The sequence below is a fragment of the Nicotiana tabacum genome, chromosome 6, assembly GCF_000715075.1.
Source record: "Nicotiana tabacum cultivar K326 chromosome 6, ASM71507v2, whole genome shotgun sequence".
NCBI lineage: Eukaryota > Viridiplantae > Streptophyta > Magnoliopsida > Solanales > Solanaceae > Nicotiana > Nicotiana tabacum.
The window spans coordinates 161,039,168-161,061,355 of NC_134085.1; the positions used below are offsets into that span (position 1 = coordinate 161,039,168).

The window sequence follows — 22,188 nt, forward strand, 5'->3', positions numbered from 1 at the left end:
TAATGTATATTATGTCTTCTTCTTCGAGTTTCAATATGAAATTCAGCCAAAACCAAGTCTAATCTTTACCAAAACCCCTCAAAATTGAGATATAAACTCCAAACCATATTCTCAATTGTTTGCAACAACACCCAATCCAAGCAAATAATGGTTTTTGAAAACCCAAATTCGAATTCAAAGCTTCAAAGCCTTTTAATGTCTGTCAATAGTGGAATTGCTGCTCTCTTTTCTTTTGCTTTACATTACTGAAATTAGGAATTGAGAGATAGAGAGAGACGTAGAGAGAATTCTCAATTTTTTGCAGCAACATCCAATTCAAACAAATAATATTTTTTGAAATACCAAATTCGAATTCAAAGCTTCAAAGATTTTTAATGGTTGTCAATGATGGAATCGTGGGTTGGTGCAAGATACGTGAGAGAAGAGAGTGAGATGTGGAGAGAGAGACGTGGGGAGTAGAAGATATGTTAGAATGATTTTAGGACACTAATTATTATCATTAATTCTCTTAAAATGTACATAAATGGTAATTGAGTATATAAAATATAATTATAATAAAACTTGAGTAGGGATGGTAATATAGTTTCATATAGTGTATAGAAATATAAAAATTCCATTATTATAATACAGTCAAACCTCTCTATAACAACTTCGTTTGTTTTGATATTTTTTGGCTGCTATAGTCAAGTGCTGTTATAGAAAATATATATTATAATATAATGTTAAAATCGGTTCTGAAAAAACTTAACGTTTATAGTAAATATTGTTATATAGGGATACTATTATAGAGAGATCTGACTATATTATGTTATCTCATGTATTTGAGACGCTTAGAGCGAAGATAGTACTAGGATAAGTGACCCTATGAAAACCTCGTGTCGTATTTTTTTTACTATGTAAGATTACACTAAATACATTGCCGTATTGCTATTATATACTAAAAAATAAAAAAATAAATAAAAGAAAGCAAGTGGATGCAAGTAACTCAATATTCTGAAGCTTTAACTAGTCTAAAAAGTAAAAGTAACAGTCCACTAAACCGCTGATTACATCACTACTCCACTAAACCCCACTAATACAACTCCACGCACTCTAATAATCCCACCAATATATAAAGAATATGAAATGAATAACAAGTCAAACAAAAAATAATTACAACAAATAATTCTACTAATAATTTTGTTCTGGTTTTATTTGTAACGAGTGCTTGGATTTAGTTTTGGAAAAACTGGTTTTAGACTTTGCATTATCTAACTGCCTTTTGTTTGTTTGTTGAAAAATATTGCTAAAACTCTAAAACAATTTTGACTTTCACATTGATTAAATTAACAGACTGTCTACAACATACGTACTCTTATAATGTTACACATATTTACAATAGATTCTTGAATAAAAAATTAATTAGAAAAAAATTTCAATTTTTCTTGAGGCAAAACTGCAACACTCTAAAATATAGAAGTGATAAATGTGGAGATTAAAGCAATCCATTATTGAAATGACATGTCCACAAAATTTAAGTTTTATTGATCAAATGTCATAAGTATATTAACACAAATAGATTATTTATGAAGTAACAAGTTAATGTAATTTACTAGTAAGACTTATACTTCAATATTATTAATGTAGTCTCACATACAATATATGTGATTCTGATTCCATTACTTTTTTTTTTCTCTTTCCTTTCATTACCACTAAAATTGAAGGTAAGTCTCTTATTATAAGCATCTTTTGGTAACATAATAAAAATAATATAACTAACTTGATATGATTGATCAAACTACACCTATTATTTATACTATCTAACAAACATTAGTAGGAGTAAATAGTTCATAGAAAAAAGATAAAAAAACTATGCTGAGTAAACTTTGCCACGTCATCAGCCAGCTGATTAGAACCCAGTCAACGTCCATGATATGTCCACATCAGCATCCGATTGGACTCGCGTCCAAACAAAAGGACACACAGAAACGGTACCATATAGGGGCTAAGTTGTCATTTTAGACGACCTACCCTCGCTTTATAACACACCGGGTCTCCTTAATCCTCTTCCATTTTATCGATTTTCTCTCTCTACAATCCCCCCCCCCCCTCTCTCTCTCTCTCTCTCCAGTCCTTTGGTGCCGTTTTTTTTCCTCTGCTCCCATCCTTTGCAGTGTGCGGTAATCGGCTTTTACAGCGGCGGCGGATTTTGAGGTAACGATCGGATTAGTGTTTTTAGGTTGTTTTGCCGTTTTGCTTGTTAGGTTTCGTTTCTTTGTACTTGTGTTAATTTAGCTTGTGATGTTTTTGGATAGATCTGTTTGCTTTGTGTTTTTGGCTTTCGTTTTTGGTCGATCTGTTGTTTCACTTGTGAGTTTTACTCTGATTCTTCCGTTGGCGTGTTTTCGTTGAATTCGCTTGATGATCAGATCTTTTAGGTTATTTCCACTAGCGTTTGCTGTTTTGCTTTCACAAATGTATTTTAAGCCAGTGCTAAGGTGTACTTTAGTTAGCTAGGTTTTTTGTTGTTTTGCTTTCCTGTCCTCTTTGGCGTTTTGTTTTTAGTTTTGTAAATAAGTGTTGCCTATGTCTACAATATAAGTTGCTTGTTCTGTCTATGTATAGTACAGTGGATACTTTTTTATGGGTTTTGGTTTGCGATTTTTCGGTTCTGAGGTCATACCAGTCTCTAAACATTTGAAGAGAATGCGGCTGATCTCTGTGTGAACGTGACTGAATTTTTTCAATCATTGTTGTTTGGTTTTTCTAGTTGATACGATGGTGCGGAAGAGGAGAACTGAGTTACCTGGTTCTGGTGAGAGCTCTGGGTCTCAAGAAACTGGAGGACAGGGTCGTGGCCAGCATCCACAGCTGCTGCAGCAACAACAAGGCGGCTACCAAGGTGCTCAAGAAACTGGAGCACAGAGTCGTGGCCAGCGTCCACAGCAGCAACAACAAGGCAGCTACCAAGGTGGAGGAAGAGGTTGGAGGCCGCAGCAGGGAGGATATGGTGGCCGTGGTGCTGGTGGACCTCCACGTGGTGGAATGGCCCCTCAACAATCATATGGTGGAATGGCCCCTCAACAGTCATATGGTGGACAACCTGAATACTATCAGCAGGGCAGGGGGGCTCAGCAGCATCAACGAGGCGGAGGACCACCCCAGCAACATGGTGGCATAGGTGGCCGTGGGGCACCTTCTGGTGGGCCTTCTAGGCCACCAGCACCCGAGCTGCACCAAGCTACCTCCCAGACTCCATATCAAGCTGCAATGACTACTCAGCCTATACCTTATGTAAGACCAACTGAAACATCCTCTGAAGCTGGTTCCTCATCTCAGCCACCTGAGCAGGCAGCTCTACAAGTGACACAACAGTTCCAGCAACTTGCTTTGCAGCAAGAAGCGGCTCCAACGCAAGCAGTTCCACCTGCATCAAGCAAATCACTACGGTTTCCCCTGCGTCCAGGGAAGGGGAGCAATGGTATGAGATGCATAGTCAAAGCCAATCACTTCTTTGCAGAGCTGCCTGACAAAGACTTGCACCAGTATGATGTGAGTGCTCAAACTTTCTAGTAATTTTTTTTGTTCTTATTATTTTGGTTTCTTATATTCTTCCCTATCGTTTATCATATCTATTGTTAATCATTATTTAATGAATTTCAGGTCACAATTTCTCCAGAGGTGCCATCACGTGGCGTCAACCGTGCTGTCATGGCGCAGCTGGTGAAGCTGTACCAAGAATCTCATCTTGGGAAGAGACTTCCAGCATATGATGGAAGGAAAAGTCTATACACTGCAGGGCCCCTTCCATTTGTTCAAAAAGACTTCAAAATAACTCTTATTGATGATGAGGATGGGCCTGGTGGTGCTAGGTATATGCCTGAAGTTTCAAATAGTTGTTGGTTCAGTTTCTAGCAATTCTAAATTTCTTTTTGTTATTATTGAAACAGAAGGGAAAGGGAATTTAAAGTTGTGATCAAATTGGCTGCCCGTGCTGATCTTCATCACTTGGGAATGTTTTTAGAAGGGAAGCAGGCTGATGCACCTCAAGAGGCGCTTCAAGTTCTGGATATTGTTCTGCGTGAGTTGCCAACATCTAGGTATGGTTTTTGGATGCAATGCACATCAGTGTAGTTTCTTTACATTGTGATGACTGTACACAAAGAAAATTGATTATTTATGAATATCATTTTGTATATTTTCTTAATTTGTGAGTGATGACAGGTTTTGTCCTGTGGGTCGTTCTTTCTATTCCCCTGATTTAGGGCGAAGACAACCATTGGGTGAAGGTTTAGAGAGTTGGCGTGGGTTCTATCAAAGCATTCGCCCCACACAAATGGGCTTATCACTGAACATCGGTATGCATAGTATTGACATTTTGGAACTGTTGTTTTGCTATATTCTTTGAAGTTTTACTTAAACTCCCACAGTAATTAAGAAAAATTTATGATGTTCAATTTTGTGTATCAACGTACAGATATGTCTTCCACTGCATTCATTGAGCCACTGCCAGTCATTAATTTTGTGACACAGCTTCTGAACCGAGATGTGTCATCTAGACCACTGTCTGATGCTGACCGTGTAAAGGTGAACTTCTGACTTTCTAAGAATCTTATTCTTAAGTTCGTGTCATTGTTTATATGTTTGTCCTCTATCTAGTTAGCTTATAGCAGATTGTACTTTATGGATATGTTGTCTTGCTTTGACAACTTGCTTCTTTATGAATGTTGTTTCTCTCACTCCGTAATTGGTGGTTTTTGGGCTGCAGATCAAAAAAGCTCTGAGAGGTGTGAAGGTGGAGGTTACTCATCGTGGAAATATGCGGAGGAAGTACCGCATTTCGGGTTTAACATCTCAAGCAACAAGAGAGTTGACGTATGTAGGCTTATTTAGTTATACAAGAACTTTTATATAAGGTCATATCATGTGTAGCTGCAAATAGTGGGGTTCCTACATGCTGGCTTTCCGTTTCCTGTCATATCTTCCTTGATTCTTTCTTGGTGCTGATCCTTGATCTTTCTCTTTGTTTCCCCCTTGTTTCTTGGTAGCTTCCCTGTTGATGAAAATGGTACAGTGAAATCTGTAATTGAATATTTTCGAGAAACATATGGGTTTGTAATTCAGCATACCCAGTGGCCTTGTCTACAAGTTGGAAATCAGCAGAGACCTAATTACTTGCCAATGGAAGTTAGTGCCTCTTTCACACTGAAAACTAATCTTCGCTCATTATCATATCAATTTTCTATGCTTACATGTATCATGGTCCAGGTCTGCAAGATTGTGGAGGGACAAAGGTACTCAAAGCGCTTGAATGAGAGACAGATCACTGCACTTCTGAAAGTGACCTGCCAGCGTCCCCAAGAGAGGGAGCGTGATATTCTTGAGGTTCGGAGCTCTGCCTTCTTATTTATTTACATGCTTTATTTGGAATACATTGCGATTGAGGAATAGTTGACTTATTGGGCGGTTGATTTATCTTTTAATGTAGAAGTGAAGTGACATATGAGAGTTAAATTAATTGTTACTGGTGCTGTTACTTTGATTCTAAGTTGCTGCACTTCATATCAGTTACTCCCTCCGTTCCAATTTATGTGAACCTGCATGACATGGGCACTGAGTTTAAGAAAAAATGAAGACTTTTGGAATTTGTAGTTCTAAACAAATTAAAAAAGGGCTCAGAGTATTTGTGTGGTTATAAAATCTTCTCATTAAGGGTAGAATTGTAAGTTTAATCTAAATTATTTCCAAATAAACGGACCAAAAAGGAAATAGGTTCACATAAACTGGAACGGAGGGAGTAGTATTTTCTGTTCTGGTATAAATGCATGTTCATATAGATTTATCTATTATTAGGAGCAACAACGCGATGTGTTGGTCACATAGTTTCACTTGATAAGGTTGTGGTGGAAAAGTGAATGTGAATAAGAGATAGATAGATAGAGAAATCTTATTTATATTTATGATTTGTAATTGCATGGCTATGGTTAATCTAGTTTGGGAATTTAATTTGCTGGAACTTGATGATTCACAAATTTGCATCACCTGTACACGTAATTAATGTAAATAACATCTTTTGTTTTCTTCTTTTATGGTGAGAGAGTCTGTCCTGCTTTGTCACAGGCTGTGTTGGTGAATGATTGCCAGTTTTAGTCCCGTGTCATGATCCATATTCCATCTTTAACACATTTCGAAAATAATGTGAGATCTTTAAGGCTAAGCATTTGCCACGGTCACCGACAGAGGATAGTCCTTTTTGTCTAGATTTCTTTGAAGGCTAGACTGTAGTCATTTTTGGCATGTTGAGACTTGGAAAAGATATCATGGTTGCTGTGCTATACTTCACAATATTTATTAGCAAAAGTTACAATCAGATGACTGTTTTTGATTTGATAATTTGCTTATAAATTCACTTCCATTTTATTTTTGTTTCTATGTCAGACCGTACATCATAACGCCTATGCTAATGACCCATATGCCAAGGAGTTTGGTATTAAGATTAGTGACAAGTTGGCACAAGTTGAGGCTCGTATTTTGCCTCCACCTCGGGTAAGTTAAGGCTCCTCACGTCTTTATCAAAAAATTAATTCCTCTCATGGTTGAGGGGGTATGGTCTTACTACCCCCGAGTATACCATTCTTGCTTAAGTTTGATTTGTGCAGTGAAATGTTTATTTTTGTTAGGATTTCAGTAATGAGTATGTATTTCTGCAGCTTAAATATCATGATAACGGTCGAGAAAAGGACTGCCTGCCACAAGTTGGCCAATGGAATATGATGAACAAGGTACCTAGTACTGTTGACACTCTTTAAATTTCATCTCATCTGTTTGTTTTTGTTTTATGTTCAGTTAATTCGTACTATCTGGTGTGTACTGGTAGAAGGCCCGCGTTGCATTTTCCCTTCATTATTTTGATTCAATGAAAACATTGGAGGTGCACTATTATTAGTACACACCATCCTGGCTTTTTTGTGAGACTGCTGTGTGGCTGTGTACTGGTAGAAGGCCCGCGTTGCATTTTCCCTTCATTATTTTGATTCAATGAAAACATTGGAGTGCACTATTACACACCATCCTGGCTTTTCGTTGAGACTGCTTTGTGGCTGTTGTTCTTTGCTCGGCTAAGACTAATACTGTATATCTTACTATTGACAGAAAATGGTAAATGGAGGGACGGTTAACAATTGGATCTGCATAAACTTCTCTCGCAATGTGCAAGACAGTGTTGCACATGGGTTTTGCTCTGAGCTTGCACAAATGTGCCAGATATCTGGCATGGTAAATAAGCAGTTTGCAGTTTTCTTTTCTTGTCATTTTTGGTCTTTCAACCCAATATTGACATTACTATCTTGTCTTTTTAGAATTTCAATCCAAATCCTGTTCTGCCACCTTCGAGTGCACGCCCTGATCAGGTCGAAAGAGTCTTGAAAACTCGATTTCATGATGCTATGACTAAGTTGCAGCCGCATGGGAGAGAGCTTGATTTGCTAGTTGTCATCTTGCCTGACAATAATGGATCTCTTTATGGTATAAATGAAAATAATACCTCTTGTCTTCTTTAGCAGAAGTTTGCACGGTGAGGGGGCTAATTTTTTTTTTATTTCTTGACCAGGTGATCTGAAGCGTATTTGTGAGACTGAACTAGGAGTTGTCTCACAGTGCTGTTTGACAAAACATGTATTTAAGATGAGCAAACAGTATCTAGCCAATGTAGCGCTGAAAATCAATGTGAAGGTGGGAGGGAGAAACACTGTGCTTGTTGATGCAATATCGAGGCGAATTCCTCTTGTCAGCGACCGGCCTACCATCATTTTTGGTGCAGATGTCACCCACCCTCACCCTGGGGAGGACTCTAGCCCATCCATTGCCGCGGTACACTTTGTTATTTAGTTCGTGGACCACATCTTTATCTTTGAGGTTCTGAATGTGTGAAATAATTGTCTTTGCAGGTGGTTGCTTCTCAAGATTGGCCTGAGATTACAAAGTATGCTGGTCTAGTTTCTGCTCAAGCCCATAGGCAAGAGCTTATTCAGGATCTGTACACGACTAGGCAAGATCCTGTTAAGGGGACAGTCGCTGGTGGAATGATTAAGTACGATAACTTTATTGCTTCCTCTTTTTCTAGTACTTCTGTACTTTCTTGGGTTTTTAGCAGTTGGTGTTTCTCTGGATTCTGATAGAGGAAGCTTTTAGCAGCTGGTCTCTTCCTTTGGATTCTGATGGAGGATTGAACTTTTCTTATTATGATATTCTATCTTTTCCTATTTATGATTCAGGGACTTACTTATATCCTTCCGAAGAGCTACTGGACAAAAGCCTCAGAGAATCATTTTCTACAGGTATGGTGAAATAATGCCGTTACCAGTGCAATATGCGATTTTTCCTTTCTTGTTCTTCCTTTGGCTTAAATGAAATACTTTCTCTTTTAGGGATGGTGTCAGTGAGGGACAATTTTATCAAGTGCTTCTTTTCGAACTTGATGCGATCCGCAAAGTATGTTCCTTTCATTTTTGTTATTTATTCTTGTTTATTCTTAATTATAGATTATGTGTAATCTGCTAATTTCCTTTTCCTACTTTTATTTATTAGAAGTATTGCACTGACTTGAGTTAATTCAGGCATGTGCGTCTTTGGAGCCAAATTATCAGCCCCCAGTTACATTTGTTGTGGTTCAGAAACGACATCACACAAGGCTTTTTGCCAATAACCACCGTGACAGAAATGCAGTTGACAGGAGCGGGAACATTATACCCGGTAAGTGTTGATCTAATTTCTTGTACTTTGGACATCTTACAAGTGATGTAAGTGTCGGTCTAAATTCTTGTACTTTGGACATCTTACAAGTGATGCTAAAATCTTATTTTCAAAACATAACTCTACAGGTACTGTTGTAGATTCAAAGATATGCCACCCGACAGAGTTTGATTTCTATCTTTGTAGCCATGCTGGCATACAGGTGAAAGATTGCTATAATGTAAACCATAATGGTGGTCAGTGAGTCCGAATTGTAATGTTAATGAATGTTGTGATACTGTAGGGTACGAGCCGTCCAGCTCACTACCATGTTCTATGGGACGAGAACAAATTCACAGCAGATGCGCTGCAGTCTTTGACCAACAACCTCTGCTATACGTGAGTGCACTTTTGAATTTATCAGGATTGTTCTGGAAATTTCCTTCTGTACTTGGTCATTCTGATGGTCTTTAATCTTCCTCTTTTTAGATATGCAAGGTGCACACGTTCCGTCTCCATCGGTATGCCCCTACACTTGTTTATGGCTTTGTTTGTTATTTAGTCAGTTCTTTTGTAGTCTGTCCTCCCTTCTTTTTACTTATTTTAGCAATAGCTCGTTTATCATAATATGATTTTGAACAGAAATTTTTTGCTTTTGCAGTTCCCCCTGCATATTATGCACATTTGGCAGCTTTCCGTGCTCGATTTTATATGGAGCCTGAGACATCTGACGGTGGTTCAGTAACAAGTGGGGCTGCTGCTGGCAGAGGGGGTGGTGCAGGAGCTGCTGGAAGGAACACCCGAGCCCCAGGTGCTGGTGCTGCTGTTAGACCTCTTCCTGCGCTCAAGGATAATGTGAAGAGGGTTATGTTCTACTGCTAGAATCTTAACAAACAAGCTATAGTTTGGACTTTAGCTGACATGCATCCTTTGGAGCCATTGACTGTTAATTATGGCTTATCATGCTGTTTGTTTTTTGCGTTTTCTATAAATCAATAGTTGTAACTGCTTGGCTTCCCCTAATATTTGTTACTATTGATGCCGGAAAGCTATTTAATGTTTGTGACGTTGTGGTTTTAAGCAGCGCTCTCCTTAGATTCCTCGTGATGATATTTTTATTTTTGCACTGAATTTTAACATGGTGCCATCACCATGATATAATAGATCGAAACCATCAGTGCCTGTTTAGTGGATTGTTCTTGGATCTTGCATTCATGTATCAAAGCACTTGGCTGTTTCAAATTCCTATTAGTCAATACTATATCATTAAGATGTTTCCAGTATGAGTGCAGTGAGGGCATTACAGACGTGCATGTCCTCTCTGATTTGTGTGACTGTTATACTAATGCTTCCAACTTGCGATTCAGTTGTTATAAACTAAAGAAAATAAGTATGTTCACCACTGGTGGAAAATCATATGGATGATGTTTTTGGCTATTCTAGAGGGCTTAAAGGAATCTATTCTTCCATGATAACTCTTTAATGGTTGTGTGTAATCTCTGAAGATGGAGAATGTGATGAACCTAACTGTAACTGCAACACAATAACGAACGGCCATCTCTGATTAACGATTTAATTATAAAATTTAAATATCAGCATGTTTCCTTTAGTAGGAGTTCATTTATAGCATACACAATTCACTGCGTGAAAGTGAAGGGAAGGGCAGATGAAATTTTGTAGGTGAACCAAGGAAGAAAAGAATAAATCTCAGCAAAGACAAGTCATACAAAAAGAAAATATTGGAAGCACTCAAACGTCTGGAGGGAATAGCAAAGACAAAACCAAGATTTGATGGTAAACAAAAAGGGAATTCTTTACTTTGTCTCCATCTTTCTTCTTCTTCCTTGTTGCCACCTTAGCACATACTAGACACCATGGAATGTCTTTATCTTTGCTTCTACACTCCCTCATTGGCTGCCATCAAATTCCCTTTCCATGTGCTTACCTTCTCCTATCATTCAACCATTTCTTATATAAAGCATTGCACCATCATTTGTCACCAAGCACCAAGGGTCCTCACTGCAAGTTTCAACCTATTTTCTTCTTTGCACTCGTAAATACAAATTTACCATGGCCTCAACAGTTGCTGATAGCATGCCTGATGCTTTGAAACAAAGCCGGTATCATATGAAGAGATGCTTCGCTAGGTGAACACCCTTCTTTTATGTTTTTTCCCCTCTACGTGTTTATGTCAAATTTCCATGCATAATGCTAACTACTTTTCTTCTTTTTGACTTCAAAATTGGATGTGAAAGGTTCATTGCAATGGGAAGGAGGCTAATGAAGTTGAAACATTTAACAGAAGAAATAGAAGAAACTATTGAAGACAAGGCAGAAAGAACCAGGATTTTGGAGGGTTCACTTGGAAAAATTATGAGTTCCACACAGGTCAGCACCATTTAACCAACTTAGTTGAACAGGAAAAAAAGAAAAAGCAAAAGAGTTATTGCAAGGCGTAACGATTTTCTTTGAAATTTTCAGGAGGCAGCTGTTGTTCCACCTTATGTTGCTTTTGCAGTAAGGCACAATCCTGGCTTCTGGGATTATGTCAAAGTTAACGCTGAAACTCTCTCTGTGGAAGCTATTTCAGCCAGGGAATATCTCAAATTCAAAGAGATGATCTTTGACGAAGACTGGTAAGTGGAAAATTGTATCATTTTAAAGAGAAACAATTTTGTAACATACAAGAATAGTTTTGATGGTTGAATGTGCAAGCAGGGCAAAGGATGATAATGCACTGGAAGTAGATTTTGGTGCTTTTGACTACTCTAATCCTCGGTTAGCCCTTTCCTCTTCTGTCGGAAATGGGCTCAACTTTATCTCAAAAGTTCTGTCTTCAAAGTTTGGTGGAAAGCCAGAGGACGCCCAGCCTTTGCTTGATTACTTACTAGCTCTTAATCATCAAGGAGAGGTATGAAAATGGACTACCTTTGTTTCTTAAAGGTATTATATAATGATGCGCGTTATAAAGTTCCTTTTTAAATTGAAACTTTGCAGAATCTAATGATCAATGAGAATCTGAATGGTGTTGCTAAGCTTCAAGCAGCATTGATAGTAGCTGAAGTTTTTGTATCTTCCTTTCCCAAAGACACACCTTATAAAGACTTTGAGCATAAGTAAGCTTCTCATATGCTTCCATTGTCATATGCAGTATACCAATGACATGCTACCGAAAAGTTGTTTATGTTTGTGACTTGATTATGAAAACTCTAGGCTCAAAGAATGGGGCTTTGATAAAGGGTGGGGTCACAATGCAGGAAGAGTAAGAGAGACAATGAGACTGCTTTCCGAGATAATCCAAGCACCAGATCCCATAAATATGGAGTCCTTTTTCAGCAAGCTTCCTACTACATTCAACATTGTTATCTTCTCCATTCATGGTTACTTTGGCCAAGCAGATGTCCTTGGTCTGCCCGATACTGGAGGCCAGGTCTACATATACAGCAATTTATCTCCTTTTGCCTCATATTGCTTATTAGCGACACTTGCATCATTGAAATCAGACTTTTACTTCACAGGTTGTTTATATTCTGGATCAAGTAAGGGCTTTAGAGGAGGAAATGTTACAAAGAATCAAGCAGCAAGGGCTAAACGTGAAGCCCAAGATTCTTGTGGTGAGTTTTGCAAAAATATGCTTAGACAGGTTTTGAGATTGATCGGAGAAGGGATTAAGATGATCAAGATCTTTGTTTCCTGCTTTCATGATGTAAACAGGTATCTCGTCTCATACCAGATGCTCGAGGGACAACATGCAATCAGGAGATGGAACCTATTCTTAACTCATCCCATTCTCACATCCTGAGAATTCCATTCAGGACTGAGAAAGGAGTTCTTCGCCAATGGGTTTCTCGGTTTGATATCTATCCTTACTTGGAGAACTATGCCAAGGCAAGTCTTCTAACAAAATTACCACCTATTCATACACTTTATTTACTTTCTTGAACTAATCGTTTGGTTTGTGACGTATATCATTAGGATGCTTCTGCTAAGATACTTGAGCTCATGGAAGGTAAACCAGACCTCATAATTGGGAACTACACTGATGGAAATTTAGTGGCATCTCTATTGGCCAACAAACTTGGAGTTACTCAGGTTCCGTAGCTGATCATATGATCATATTTTCTACATTGTTTCTTGATAATTAAATGGAAATCTTATTGGATGATAACATTTTAGGGAACCATTGCTCATGCATTAGAGAAAACTAAGTATGAAGATTCTGATGTGAAGTGGAAGCAGTTTGATCCCAAGTACCACTTTTCTTGCCAATTTACTGCCGATTTATTGGCAATGAATGCTGCTGATTTTATCATTACCAGCACATATCAAGAAATCGCTGGAAGGTTAGCACTGACTCTCTCAGTATATTTGGCAACTTAATGAATTTACTGCAGTGGCCAACACTAAAAGCTATCATTCGTCCTTCAGCGAAACTAGGCCTGGACAATATGAAAGTCACACAGCATTTACCATGCCGGGGCTTTATAGAGCTGTTTCAGGCATCAATGTATTTGATCCAAAGTTCAACATTGCTGCTCCTGGGGCTGAACAGTCTACCTATTTCCCTTTCACTGAGAAACAGAAACGATTCAGCACATTTCGTCCTGCTATTAACGAATTACTTTACAGTAATGAGGAAAACAATGAGCACATGTAAGTCTAATTGCCCATTTTCCTAATCTAACCATTGCTTAAATCGTTCTGTTTTTACCGGATGTGTGGTACTTATCAGTAACATTTTTTTTTGGATCAGTGGATTTCTTGCAGACCGGAAAAAACCAATTATATTTTCAATGGCGAGATTTGATACAGTGAAGAACCTGTCAGGCTTGACTGAGTGGTATGGGAAGAATAAGAAGTTGCGGAACTTGGTAAACCTTGTTATTGTTGGGGGATTCTTCGATCCATCAAAATCAAAAGACCGGGAGGAAGCAGCTGAAATCAAGAAGATGCATGAATTGATTGAGAAATACCAGCTCAAGGGACAAATGAGATGGATAGCAGCTCAAACTGATAAATATCGAAATAGTGAGCTATACCGAACTATTGCTGACACTAAGGGAGCTTTTGTCCAACCGGCTTTATATGAAGCTTTTGGACTAACCGTTATTGAAGCAATGGATTGTGGATTGCCTACGTTTGCAACTAATCAAGGTGGACCTGCAGAAATCATTGTTGATGGGGTTTCAGGTTTCCATATTGATCCTTACAATGGGGACGAATCAAGCAAGAAAATAGCTGATTTCTTTGAGAAGTGTAAGGTTGATTCTAAATATTGGAACAGGATATCTGAGGGAGGTCTCAAGCGCATTGAAGAATGGTAACAAACTAGTTCCAAGTTTAAAAAATGGAAAAAATGCTTATCATGTTATATTTTCGTGGTTTTAAGTTCTGCTTCGATGCAGTTATACGTGGAAGATTTATGCAAACAAAGTGTTGAATATGGGATCAATCTATGGATTTTGGAGACAATTCAATGTGGGGCAAAAGCAGGCTAAGCAAAGATACTTTGAGATGTTTTACAATCCTCTCTTCAGGAAATTGGTAGGTTGTATATGTTGAATACAATTTACTAAGATCCTCAAAATGACCAAGAAATATACATTGACTATGCTACTTTTGTAATTTCACAGGCCAAAAGCGTGCCGATCCCACATGAAGAGCCATTGCCACTTGCAACATCAGACTCTACTCAATCCCAAGAATTAAAACTACCACTACCAGTTCCAGCAGCAGTAGCTAAAGTTCTGCCATTAACAAGGCATGCTTTTAACTTAATTACTTCTCTACCTAGAGTAACTGGTAAAGTGGATGTCAAGTGACCAGGAGGTCACGTGTTCGAGCAGTGGAAACAACCTCTTGCAGAAATGCAGGGTAAGGCTGCGGACGATAGAACCTTGTGGTCCGGCCCATACCCGGACCCCGCGCATAGTGGGAGAGCTTAGTGCACCGGACTGCCCTTTTTTACTTCTCTACCTAGAGTGTATATATTTCAATACAATGGAGTTATTTTCTGATTATCGTGATTCTTGGTTTAAAACAGGATTGCACCTCAGGAAAAAGAAGAAGACAAGAAACTTGAGACCTCAAGAACAGAGATGGCGCAACATGCTTGCCATTGGCTTTGTCTTTGTGTTTCTGCTTCTGTTATAGTTTATGCGTTGGTAAAATTGTACCGTTTAGTTGAATGATTCTGAACCTTAACACGTTAGGAAAGAACACTGAAATAAAAGGAAAATCATCAAAGGGACAAAATGCTAGCTTATGTCTCATTCAGTTGAAATGTTAATAATATTCTTGTAGTGATGACCAATTACAGGAGTAATAAAATTGCCAGGCATTTTGTTTGAATTGCATTTTATGACAGGTTACCACCTGATGGTTAAGTGGCTTATTTGTTTACCATTTAGCATATGTACTCATATAGTGTAAATAACTTTTACACAATCAATGTATTTTAACCTGTCACAGCAGGTAACATGCCTTATCTTTCAAGTTACTAACCCTATCTTTTACGTACGGTTGCGTTATCTTTTATATGACATGATAGTAGGAGACTCTTTTTATAATTAATTTGAATGTATAGAAGTAAGGGGTGTATATGAACCGGATTGATTTGATTTTTATTAAGATCAAACCAAATCAACTATATCGGTTTGAATTAGTTCGATTTTGACAGGGTTTTCGTTTTTTTTTTTACTTAAATGTTGTTTCAATCTTACTTTGTTAATTTTTTAATAAGTAAATATATGTTTAGTAAAAATTAAAAAATAGACAAATACATTATCTATTAAATATTCTTATGGGAGAATCTACTTAGTAACACATGATAGTTAATTATTTTTTTAGTCGTCTGACAATAATTTTTCGTTGATGTACACTTTCAAGGTTAACTGAATTTAGTAATTAAACATAAAAATCAATATGATACTAAATAATAATAACCATTTCAAATTCAAAAAAGATATAAGAATTTAATAGATCTTGACATATGAATATGGAAGAACAAAGTGATTAACGCATTTCAGTAACACTTGATAAGAAAGTGATCACACAACCCATTATTTAAGGTTAATAAATATGGAGCACTTCTTATTTTATTTAATATTATATCCCATAAGAGAATACTAAATATTTCTAGATATTTTTTTAAAGAAAATTCTATATAAAATCTTAAAAGTATATATAAATTTAATTATATATTTATATGTCGGTTTGGTTCGAATTTCTTACTCAATATAATACCAAACCAAATCAAACCAAACCTAGTCGGATTTTTTAATCGGTTTGGTTTGGCTTTTTCATTTGGTGCGATTTTCCGGTTTGGGGATCAAGTGAGAGGGTTTTCCTTTTTTTTTTTGGGGGGGGGGGGGGGGTGTGCTTCTGGCAAAAGCGGATCCAGGATTTAAATTTTATGAGTTCAACTTCTAAGATTTTTAGCATTGAACCCATTATATTTTTGAAGTTATGGGTTTGTACCTATTATTTTTACAATTTTAATGATTTTTTCTATACAAAATTTTACTCCATATCAAAAGTTATGAGTTCAATTGAACTCATAGGCCGAATACTACATCCGCCTCTGGCTTCTGGCCATTGCAAATTTTGAAAAGTTACCATGAGCTGATAAATTCCAAAAGATTCTGCAGGAAAGAAGAAGAAATATTTTGCATGCACTTTACATGAAGATGAAAGCGTGAGACTAAATTCTGTTGCGTAATTTCAGAAAACCAATCAATTTTCTAGTGAAAAACCACTGTCACATGAATCCTTCGAGTGAATAAAGGAAAGAAACCAAACACATGAATCCAATATGTCGAATTCAAAGGACACATGAAAAATCTCTACGAGAAGGTCGACGAGGAACAAAACTCATGAGTTCATTCATGCTTTTCTCTCTTGTAGTTGAACCATATATGCGCGAAGCCAGGAATTTTTATATACACAATATAATTTTTCGGTAAATCATATTCGATTGACTATCCTTTAATGTATGTAGCTACGCCACTGCTGACATATGAAATTAGCAAATCTTCCAAAGAAACTCATAAATTAGTGCGATTAAAGGTTTGGTAATACAATGACGGATTCAGGATTTTCATATCATGGGACGTTCAGACTTCAACTATTTTTAGTTTGAAAATAGCTATTGAGATAGGGTGCTCAGTTAACATATTTATATGAATTACTAGTACTTTAATATAGGTACTCCCTCCGTCCAAGTTTACTTGTCCACCGTTGACTTTGCACACCTTATAAGAAACAATAAATAATACGATAATTTCATTATATCACCCTTATTTAATATAGGTTAGTTTGATATTTTCATATTATCTTAATAACACTTTTTATTAAGTAAGACATGAAATGTTTAAAATCATAATATTTTAAAGGTACTTTTATATGTTATAGTAGTATATATTATCAAACTGATGTGTCAACTGTGTTTCTTTTTTATTTTCTTAAAATTCAGAGCCAATTAAACACTATCATATTTGGAAAAAGTTGTAAATTATTACGCTTATTTAAAATGAAACCGACAGTGGTAAAGAATCACGTATCCAACTGTAAGATAATCAAAAACAATAATGAGGACAACAAGTATTACTGACATGTTGAAGAAAATTAAAATGCACGAGGGGTGTCGCCTGTATAAAATAAATATACTCTCTCCAACTTTAATTGTTTTTTTAAAATTATTTTCACAGATATTTAAAAATCCGTTTTTTAATATTAATTAATAATAAAATTGACCATATTAATCTTAATTTTTTTATTAAAAATACGACAAATAGTACTCATAGGTTCTCTACTCGAAGGACAACTGTTTTACTCGAAGAACAACTTTTAGAAAAAAGTTAATTCCTTCTTGATATTTGAAAAAATAAAATATTATGGACTACTAAAAAAAAGAAAAATCAAAAAATCAATTAAAATTAACCGGGGGAAGTATACTTCTAATACAAATATAGAGGTCGTTTCTCAAAATGCGACACCGTATGTCCTTTCACTTACATACTACCTCCTTTCATCTTGAATTATTAAATTCTTAATTAATAATTTTTACCCATTTAATACGTAAATTTTTAGCACAATACATAATTTGAATCAAAATTATTGAATCTGTCTTAACCCGTAACCTCAACTCTAGCTCTGCGGCCCTTGATGTAAACCATATAGCATTGAGATTAATAAGATTTTAAAAAATTAAGGGGAACTTTCAGAACTGACTATTGTTTGGAGGCTTATTGCTGGGCGTACGTAGTTATAATTTAGCTAATTACATGCAGTAACTACTAACTGCTTGCCACGGGATATATGTTGATGTATTCAATTCAGTAGTATATATATTGTATTCAATTCGGATGTATTCATTCTTGTATATTTTATATTGTATCCAATTTCGCTATATTGAATTAAGTTGTATTCAAACAACAAAAATAAAGAAATAGGAGGTATACCTCTCTATTCAATTCGGCTGTATACATTGTATTCAATTCGACTATATTCATTTTTAATTATTTTACATTGTATTCAATTTCACTATATTCAATTCGACTATATTCAAACAACAAAAAACCACTCAAATAGTGATATTCGACCGTATTCAATTCACTATATTCATTCATAGCTAATTTTACAGTGTATTCAATTTACTGTATTTAATTCGACTGTACTCAAACAATAAAAATTCAAAAATACAGGGATCTACCACAAAAAATAACCTTCGAAATACATAAATACAGACAAAAATACAAAAATAAATTGTATTTGCTTGAAAAATACATAATACACTCAAATTTGAGTATCTTTGTATAAAATAGAATGTATTTGCATCATTATATGTGACTCAATATCAAATAAGAAAAGAAAGTTCGTCGGTGATGGCGTATTTCAGCCAAACAAATTTCCACCCTCCGTCGTCTTCACACATCACCACCCTCCATTGTCTCCGCAAATCAGAACCGTCGATCCAGACCCATCACCACCCACTATCAGATCTGAAATTACGAAGTCGCCACCCACCGTCTGGATCTGGATCTAACGTCGCCAGATCTGGATTTGGATATGACGCCGAATCTAGGTCTAACGTCGGATCTAGGTCTAACTCGGATCTCGACAACGGCCTTGCCGAGGGCAAAGAGAGGGGGGACGATGACAAAGAGCTGAGGGAGAAGAGAGAGAGAGAGTTGAGGGAAAAGTTGAGGGAAAAGTTGAGGGATCAGTTGTATATATTTATACTTTGCTATAAAATATAAAAAGTGACTATAAATAATAATATTTTTTAAGCGTTTTGGTTTATAGAGTGTATTAGTTAGCTATAATATGTAAAATTTCTGAAAATAAATACTCAATTAAACTAGAACTGGAAATATAGAAAGAAAGGTTCAAAGAAATTCTCAATTTTTTTTTTACTATTTGGTTTTCTATAAAATAAGCCAAAAACTATATCTGATCACCTACTGGGCAAATGTAGTGATGAACCAATGGGTTCAATTGGACACATAATTTTCGATGCGGAATAAAAATTTATATAAAAATTTATTAAAATTGCAAAAATAGTAGATATGAACGCATAACTTTAAAAATATAATGGGATCAATGCTAAAAATCTTGAAAGCTGAACCTATAGGATTTAAATCTCTGATCTGCCTCTGATCACCTAAATTGACCAAAAAAATAAAAGAAAATATTATTCAACTTTTTCGACTCGCTCATATCTGATCTGACCAACTCATTTACCACCCCTAGATCTGCCTAACTCATAACCTCAACTCTAGCTCTGCCGCGCCCTTGATGTAAACCCTATAACAAGATTAATAAGGTTTTAAAAAATTAAACACTCAATTAATCTAGAACTGGAAATATAGAAAGAAATGTTAAAGAAATTCTAGAATTTTTTAATCATTTGGTTTTCTATAAAATAAGCCAAAAACTCTATCTGATCACCTAACGTGACCAAGAAAATAAAGAAGATATTATATCATGTAGGTGCGATTAAGTCATTCACCACGTGAATGTATGCAATTTGTTAAATTTTTAATTATGTGATAATCTTGAACGTTAATACAATATGAGATATTTTAGGCATTGGCTTTCTATATAAAGGAGAGAGGAGAATACTCTTATACTTGTACTTCATATTTTCAGCTAATAAAATATTTCTCTCCCTTCTTATTATATTTCTTGATCATGTTATTGTCTACAGCTATTGATAAGAATCATGTTCACAAAATACCAAAAGATGGGATGCCAGATTTAATCCGTTCAATTGCAGAAAACCATGAAGCTGGCCAGCCATTTTATCTACTTGATTTGGCTATAATTGAAAAGCTTATGGACAAATGGAACCATTCTTTTCCAAATATGAAACCTTTCTATGCTGTGAAATGCAACACTGAACCTGCACTTCTTACTAAACTAGCCAAATTGGGTGCAAATTTTGATTGTGCTAGCCAACTAGAAATAGAAACCGTCTTAAATCTCGGAATTAGCCCAAACCAAATCATATTTGCTAACCCATGCAAAGCTATTTCCCACATCAAATACGCAGCCACTGTTGGGGTCAATCTCACAACTTTTGATTCCAAACTTGAAATTGACAAGATCAAGAAATGGCAACCACAATGTCATTTGTTGCTTCGAATTAAAGCCCCTAGTGATAGTGGCGCGTTACGTCCCCTGGGAAAAAAATTTGGTGTATTACCAGAAGAAGTTGAGCCATTACTGCATTATGCTTATAATGTGGTAGGGCTGAAAGTTGTAGGCGTTTCATTTCACGTTGGATCTATAGCACAAGATCCCAGCATTTATCGCGAGGCGATTGCAACTGCTAGGACCGTGTTTGATGTTGTTGATCATCTTCGAATGCCTAAAATGCAGATTTTAAACATTGGTGGAGGATTTAGATCAACACCATTGTTCGAGGAAATAGCTAGTGTGGTAAATGAAGCAGTCCAAGATTATTTTTCCATGCCTAATTTAACAATATTTGCAGAGCCAGGACGGTTTTTTGCGGAGACAGCCTTTACATTAGTCACTCATGTGATTGGTAAAAGAGTTAGAGGTGAAAAAATAGAGTATTGGATTGATGAAGGGATTTATGGATCATTTAGGCCAACACTTTATAATAGTTGTTTTGTGGGTATAAAACCATTGTTACGTCAGGTAACAGAAAAATCTTGTCAAATTTGTGAGTCAACTATTTATGGACCAAGTTGTGACTCACTTGATGCAGTAGCTATTGACATAAAATTGCCAGAGCTTCATTTGGATGACCTGATAGTGTTTTACAACATGGGCGCATATTCAATATGCGGAGGAACTAAATTCAATGGATTTGATATGTTATCTACACCTACCTATCTTGTTAACGCAAACTCTAGCTAAAATATGTCCACGGACAACAAAATAATGAATAGGAGCACTCCTTGTTATTTTTATTACTTACATGAGCATGATTGAATAAAGTATTTGTTCACATTTAAGTGTATCTATTTGCTACATTAGGCCGCCGTTTATGGTAGTGAGATCTGTTAGTACATTTGAATGACATGCTTTTGTGAGACAAGGACATCTATTTTATTACAAGCTTTCCTATTTTTCCTTTTTAGTCTTAGTGTGTGTTTGGTACGAAGAAAAATGTTTTCATGAAAAATGAATGGTTATATGATTTATTTTCCCTTTTTTGGTTGGTGAGTGAAATTTTTTTTCTGGAAAATATTTTCTAGTGTTTGGTTAGAGAGTAGAAAATATTTTTTTATGCTACTCTCCCTACTCACCCCCCTTCTCCAAAGTCCCCATGTTCTCTGTGCTCCCCCCCCCCCCCCCCCCCCCATATACCCAATGTTTTCATAACTCTATTTTTTTTAAAAAATTTAATTATTCTTCTAAGAATTCACACAAACCCAAATGAAATAATGTGTTGCATTACTTTTTAATGCAAAGATAACATTGAAATTTGTGCTCCATAACTAAAAAGAAAATACTTTTTTGGTTCAAAAATAAAGTATTCTATCTACAACATGAAAATAAAATACTTATTTTGTTGAAATGAAAGAAAATATTTTTTTTGCATCATGAAAAGAAAATACTCATTTTGTTGAAATGAAAGAAATATTTTTTCTACATCATGAAAAAAAAATACTTTTTTTGTTGAAATGAAAGAAAATAGTTTTCTACATCATGAAAAAAATACTTTTTTTGTTGAAATGAAAGAAAATATTTTTGTTAAATCATGAAAAGAAAATATTTGTTTTTGTTAAAATGATAAAAAATACTTTTTTCTATCATGAAAAGAAAAAAAATCATTTGTTGAAACGGAAAAAAGTATTCTATCTATAACACAAAAAGAAAGTACCATTAATAATATTTCTATTTAGGGTAAGAGTTGGGGGTTGGGAGTGGGGGTGGTTTGATGGGGATGATAAATAGGGTACCATTGGGGGTTGAAGAAAGTACCATTAATAATACTTTTTA

General features: G+C 36.0%; 3 protein-coding genes across 3 annotated transcripts; all 3 read left to right on the forward strand.

The window, feature by feature from the left end:
- Positions 1 to 2,008: 2,008 nt before the first annotated feature.
- Positions 2,009 to 9,789, forward strand: LOC107771391 (protein argonaute 1). Its single transcript, XM_016590746.2, has 22 exons — positions 2,009 to 2,193; positions 2,750 to 3,531; positions 3,643 to 3,851; positions 3,930 to 4,079; positions 4,204 to 4,337; positions 4,457 to 4,566; positions 4,748 to 4,854; positions 5,028 to 5,166; positions 5,248 to 5,364; positions 6,418 to 6,525; positions 6,690 to 6,761; positions 7,132 to 7,254; positions 7,338 to 7,503; positions 7,589 to 7,848; positions 7,926 to 8,068; positions 8,253 to 8,315; positions 8,406 to 8,469; positions 8,595 to 8,730; positions 8,859 to 8,932; positions 9,014 to 9,108; positions 9,199 to 9,230; positions 9,371 to 9,789. The coding sequence occupies exons 2-22, from the start codon at positions 2,758 to 2,760 to the stop codon at positions 9,589 to 9,591; spliced, it is 3,297 nt and encodes a 1,098-aa protein (XP_016446232.1). The 5' UTR covers positions 2,009 to 2,193; positions 2,750 to 2,757; the 3' UTR covers positions 9,592 to 9,789.
- Positions 9,790 to 10,464: 675 nt separating this feature from the next.
- LOC107771392 (sucrose synthase 5) lies at positions 10,465 to 15,060 on the forward strand. The gene is made up of 15 exons (XM_016590747.2): positions 10,465 to 10,856; positions 10,965 to 11,097; positions 11,191 to 11,345; positions 11,428 to 11,620; positions 11,707 to 11,825; positions 11,923 to 12,139; positions 12,228 to 12,323; positions 12,424 to 12,597; positions 12,685 to 12,801; positions 12,886 to 13,052; positions 13,138 to 13,362; positions 13,463 to 14,029; positions 14,115 to 14,253; positions 14,343 to 14,470; positions 14,753 to 15,060. The coding sequence occupies exons 1-15, from the start codon at positions 10,780 to 10,782 to the stop codon at positions 14,898 to 14,900; spliced, it is 2,655 nt and encodes an 884-aa protein (XP_016446233.1). The 5' UTR covers positions 10,465 to 10,779; the 3' UTR covers positions 14,901 to 15,060.
- A 4,798-nt stretch (positions 15,061 to 19,858) lies between these two features.
- On the forward strand, positions 19,859 to 21,197 carry LOC107771395 (ornithine decarboxylase-like). The gene has a single exon (XM_016590749.2). It carries the CDS (start codon positions 19,903 to 19,905, stop codon positions 21,097 to 21,099), a length of 1,197 nt encoding a protein of 398 aa, XP_016446235.1. The 5' UTR covers positions 19,859 to 19,902; the 3' UTR covers positions 21,100 to 21,197.
- The last annotated feature ends 991 nt before the right edge of the window (positions 21,198 to 22,188 follow it).

Bases quoted from the DNA above. Each gene is read 5' to 3' on its own strand.
- LOC107771391 (XM_016590746.2), top strand. From the start codon at position 2,758: ATGGTGCGGAAGAGGAGAACTGAGTTACCTGGTTCTGGTGAGAGCTCT. The intron at 4,080-4,203 runs GTATGGTTTTTG...GAGTGATGACAG, and splicing joins CGTGAGTTGCCAACATCTAG to GTTTTGTCCTGTGGGTCGTT. The intron at 6,526-6,689 runs GTAAGTTAAGGC...GTATTTCTGCAG, and splicing joins GTATTTTGCCTCCACCTCGG to CTTAAATATCATGATAACGG.
- LOC107771395 (XM_016590749.2), top strand. From the start codon at position 19,903: ATGTTATTGTCTACAGCTATTGATAAGAATCATGTTCACAAAATACCA.
- LOC107771392 (XM_016590747.2), top strand. From the start codon at position 10,780: ATGGCCTCAACAGTTGCTGATAGCATGCCTGATGCTTTGAAACAAAGC. The intron at 11,826-11,922 runs GTAAGCTTCTCA...TGAAAACTCTAG, and splicing joins TATAAAGACTTTGAGCATAA to GCTCAAAGAATGGGGCTTTG. The intron at 12,802-12,885 runs GTTCCGTAGCTG...ATAACATTTTAG, and splicing joins ACAAACTTGGAGTTACTCAG to GGAACCATTGCTCATGCATT.